The 5,220-nt window shown below is 32.7% G+C and overlaps 1 protein-coding gene across 1 annotated transcript; it reads left to right on the forward strand.

Moving 5' to 3' along the window:
• Nucleotides 1-647: 647 nt before the first annotated feature.
• Nucleotides 648-5,220, forward strand: LOC119834369 (ELAV-like protein 1). Its single transcript, XM_038358712.1, has one exon. It carries the CDS (start codon nucleotides 1,027-1,029, stop codon nucleotides 2,107-2,109), a length of 1,083 nt encoding a protein of 360 aa, XP_038214640.1. The 5' UTR covers nucleotides 648-1,026; the 3' UTR covers nucleotides 2,110-5,220.

A 5,220-nucleotide genomic window follows, 5' to 3' on the forward strand; every position in this document is an offset into this window, starting at 1 on the left:
ACTTGAAAAAGCAAAACGGAAACAGCCCAAATGAAACTATTTTTCCGGTTTGTGTTGCCATCACAATGAACTTAGTATAAAAATGAAAATTGTTATTAACCTTTTTCTTCTTTTTATCATTCCCTAAAATTATGATTTTTTTTAATATTATTACAAATACAATCAATTTAATTGTGTATAAACTTACTTTATTATACAGAAGACAAGATTTCTAAACGTTATTAAAGTGCTGTTATGTTGGTAGATTTGTGCTATTGGTAGTACTGTAACCAATGTTGCAATTCTTTAAAAACATCACAATTTTAGGCAAATATTATAATTATGTCTTAAGTTATTTTTAAAGACTATAATTTAAATTATATAATTTCAGTGTTAATTCATGAATTTACCTGCTATCAATGAAATCTTTTTTTACTACATCTATTCTCGTTTCCATATTTCGCACTTTTTATTAATTTTAATCTTAAAAATGTAACGTTTATTCATGAATATTAAAAAAATGCTTTTTAAAATTTTACAAAACGAATGGTATTTATATGTATTATCTCTTTACAAAATGCATTTTTTTTTTTACATAATTTGATCGCTTTGTTGTTTCTGGCAAATAATATTTGGGCGTGGGGTAATGTTGGAATGAGTTCACTCTTGGCAACATTTTAAAAAGAAAGTGAAGTGAAAGAAATGAATTTACGAGAATAGGTCGCAAGTCGCATAGATTTTTGGTTGATTTCCTTTTCACTTTGCTTTAGTATTCTCAAAAAGATCTAATAAACTAAAGTTAATTTGTGTTCCCGCTTCCTATTTGATTCAATGTATTAGACACAGTACAGCCGAAAACAGGATAAGTACGAGAGTGGACAGCATCTTATTGATTTTCTTTCCATGCATATGCTTTCAACCAACGCGAACCGAACTCAATATCGCGGCCGATAATTCTATGATCTTGCTCGAACATAGTTAAATTACGACTTAAGTTATCGAACTAGTGTATTTTCTCCGTTTTTGGTGTAAACAATTTACGTAAAAATGATGGCCAATTCGATGGACACGGTAAACTCCAATCAACCCACTCAAAATGGTAGTAAGTTACAGCCATGCCATAATGAGTCTAAGACGAATCTGATAGTAAATTACTTACCACAGACCATGACTCAAGAGGAGATAAGATCGTTGTTTTCCAGTGTGGGTGAAGTTGAGAGTTGCAAGTTGATTAGAGACAAAGTGACGGTGTTCCCGGACCACATTCTCAACGGGCAGAGCTTAGGTTACGCATTCGTCAATTACCATAAAGCAGAAGACGCTGAGAAAGCCGTGAACACCCTGAATGGTCTCCGCTTACAGAATAAGATTATTAAAGTATCTTACGCCCGTCCTAGCTCAGATGCCATTAAAGGCGCCAATTTATACGTGTCTGGTCTTCCGAAGCACATGACCCAGCAGGAATTAGAGAAATTGTTCAGTCCATATGGTACTATTATCAGCTCGCGTATTCTTCACGAAAATATGAACGTTGGACACCTTATGCAAGGAGGCCTTGAGGATCAAGGTCTTCAAGGACCCTCGAGAGGGGTGGCGTTCATCAGATATGACCAGCGATGTGAAGCAGAAGCAGCAATACGTGAGCTCAATGGAACTGTGCCTCCAGGAGGTACAGGGCCTATGACTGTTAAGTGTGCTAATAACCCTAGCAATCAGAATAAGGCTTTAGCTCCACTAGCAGCGTACCTGGCTCCAGCATCAGCTCGTCGCTTCATTGGCCCTGCGGGTAAGGCTCTACTAGCTATTAATAAAGGTCTTCAAAGATACTCACCACTTGCAGACCCTCTTATACAAGGCAATGCACTTGGTGGTTCCGGCTGGTGTATTTTCGTATACAACATTGGCGCTGACACAGAAGAAAGCATTCTATGGCAGCTGTTTGGCCCGTTTGGTGCAGTACAAAGCGTCAAGATCATCAGGGACCCAGCGACCAACAAATGCAAAGGTTATGGTTTTGTTACAATGACCAACTACGATGAGGCAGTTGTCGCTATCCAATCCTTGAACGGATACTCGCTGAATGGTCAAGTATTGCAGGTCAGCTTCAAAACGAACAAGAGTAAATCTTAAGCGTTTTCAAAACCTAGTCAATAAATTGTAGCTAATGCATAAATGTTGATCATAACTGTCATGGTTTGTCGTCAGATATTCAATTACTTTAGTATTTATATGTAGAAAAGCAAATCATGACATGACAGTTCACCAGTGTTCATGAAGAAGTACAAACCACTTTGATGCTATCACCGTAATATTGTATGACAATTATCTCTGAAAGACATTGCATTGTATGCCCTCTCATGATCATTTATCCTATATTGCTATTGTGACTTAATTTTCTATTACAATATTTTCACATTTTTAAGTGTAAATCCAGTATTCAACATGACTAAGATCACCTACATCATCTCTCAAATGAACCATGAAGAGATCAACCTATTTACATTTAAAATAAGGCTTATATTTACCAAGATGTTAAAACGCAAACATATAAGCAATATATTTTCTATTTTTACAAATCTTATTGACAGTGCAATATTAAATTTTTACTATAAGTAATACAGAAAAAAGCTATATTGTATGAAAAATGTGCAATTATACATTTATTTATATTTCAAATGCCGCAATATATATTTAAACAAAATTAATGATATAGTATCTAAATTACGATTAATACATACCCACTACCAAAGATGACAGAATGCTAGATAAAATTTACTTATATAATACTAGCAAAGTATCTTCCATGAAAAATTTTTATAACAGTAGGAATTGTCCGTTTATAAGTAACTAAAGTAATAAATTAATTATAATTGATATAATTAAAAGTATTTATAATCTTGAGCTTGACTCATGCACAAAATCATTAGATAAAGGACTAATTAAAATCGTTTTTTTTTTGTATAAAGCATAGTACCTAGAAATATTTTTGCTGTTTCATTTCTGTTAAAAAATATGAAAATCTCAAATGACAACATTTATTTGAAGAATCTTGACTAAATTATGAATTTTTGAGACCATGACAATCTTATAAGAAAAATTTGATCAACATTTTATTGGATAAAATTTTGTATTGACTCATTGATTAATTAATAATTATCTATAACACATTTGTGTAAATTGTGGATGTTTCTAACGGTAATTTTGAATCTAAAATATTGTTGCAAACAACAAAACTGATTAGCAATACATATTTATAACTAACATTAACATTTTTATTGAGTATGACCCAAGCTGCAAGCCCAGCTTCTTGCGTATGCAAAAATTATCCATATGATATTGTCTCTCTTATTAATTTATATAATCACTATTTATTATTACATTTAAGTAATGTATAATTAATAATTTATTCTAGTTGATAGATGTCTTATCATAGATTTCTTTTCGTAATATATCTAGAGGTGTAAGTTTGAAATTAGTTCTTATAAATTTACTCAGCAATTTGATGTTATAAATTTGTGACTATGTAATCCAGTTTATTCATGTCGGTAGTTTCTTACACTTTGTAGTAAAATTATAGATAAATGTGAACGCATATCATACTATAAATGATTTGTGCTCATAAACCATGTATTTCAATTTGAGACCCTTATTTTATAAAAATATACATTCTGAATGTTTCGAAGTAACTGCCAGGGTTCAATGTGTGGTTTATTGGCACAGGATTGAGGAAAGCTGTTCGACTATCTCATAATAATAACGAATGGGGCTCGAAAATGCATTTGGAACAGTATGTTTTAAGTTTACGTTACTGATAAGGATAAAACTTTCATTAAGGATTAATAATTATTATTTATTTAAAGTACTTAACTACACGAAACTAGTCAGTTATTTTTGCGCAACGTTAAATCTAAGTACCTACTTATACTTAAGTGTTTAATTAAAGAAAAATTACTGTGTTCTGTAATTTAAACTTTGCTTAGTATTTGAGTTTAAATTATGTTGGTGTGGTGTTTGTTTAACATTAGTTTAATTTATAAAACACAGCAGACAGTAACGAATGGTGTGTATAAACTAGTCACAGGTAAACATGTACCTTTGAATTATTGTAATCTGTGAAGCTGTTTTGAATTTTTTGGGTTAATTCAGTAATACTTTCATTTCGCCGTTCGAGAATGTCGTCCCACTGTCAAGTATCACTTATGAGTAACTTGAGCCAGCGGCTTTATAGTTGGAAATCCGTGTATCAGTTCTAATGAAGTGCGATGTGATATTAATGTCGCGTCGCACATTGTAAATATCAAATAGTTTCCAACCCTCTGCATAGAAAAGAAGTCATTACTACGATGACGGGCCGGTCTCAAACCCTTGCGTTCAGTACAATCGATAAATGTACGCTTTTCGATGTCTAATATATAACATCGACAACCAAAAAAATTCACGACAGATTAGTGAATAGTTTAGTTTGTGTTGTGTTGTCCGATTGAAAGATTACACGTGCTCACTATTCGGTACAAATTTGTACACCAGACATGTTGGGGTTAACCCAGTAGCGTAAGTGACGTAGGTACATGCCTAGCATGTGCTGTTACACGCTCTTCTGAGGTTTAACTCTTAGATAGATGCCTATTTAAGACTGTTACTGAGGCTATTTAAGACGAAGAATTTAATCGCAATAAGATCTGATGACAGGCTTTATATTTTTACTCGCAGACGAGCAAGTCTTCTATTCTGTAAGCGTGTGAAATGAAAAGAAAATGATGTAATACCAAAACGAAACCCACCTAATAAAGATATTTAAATATTAATATTATTTGCTTAAACCTCGAAAAGACACTAATATCCTGTATCAACAAGATCCGAGACTCGCTCGTTCATACCACGACGAATGTAGCGAAAGCTGCTATGTGACGGTCGATGACTTTTACCAATATACACAGTACACCTGTCCAAATTATATTTTAACTCTGATTTAATATTACGTGCTATATGTGTTTAGTGTTGATATTTATAAGTGTTTATTTATTCTAACTATATTTCACAAATATTTAATTTCCTTCCGGGCAGGTATGGGTATTGTAAGGTTTTGGCCTAGGATAGATAGAATAAGTAACAGTACAAATCGTCGGTAATGCGTTGGTTTTAATTGGCTTACTTAATTATTGAAATGTCAACGAATGTAATCTGATGTAGGAAATATTGATATAGACATTAAATATTGACATTAGCAATAATGTATTTAAA

The sequence above is a fragment of the Zerene cesonia genome, chromosome 19 (assembly GCF_012273895.1).
Source record: "Zerene cesonia ecotype Mississippi chromosome 19, Zerene_cesonia_1.1, whole genome shotgun sequence".
Taxonomy (NCBI): Eukaryota; Metazoa; Arthropoda; class Insecta; order Lepidoptera; family Pieridae; genus Zerene; species Zerene cesonia.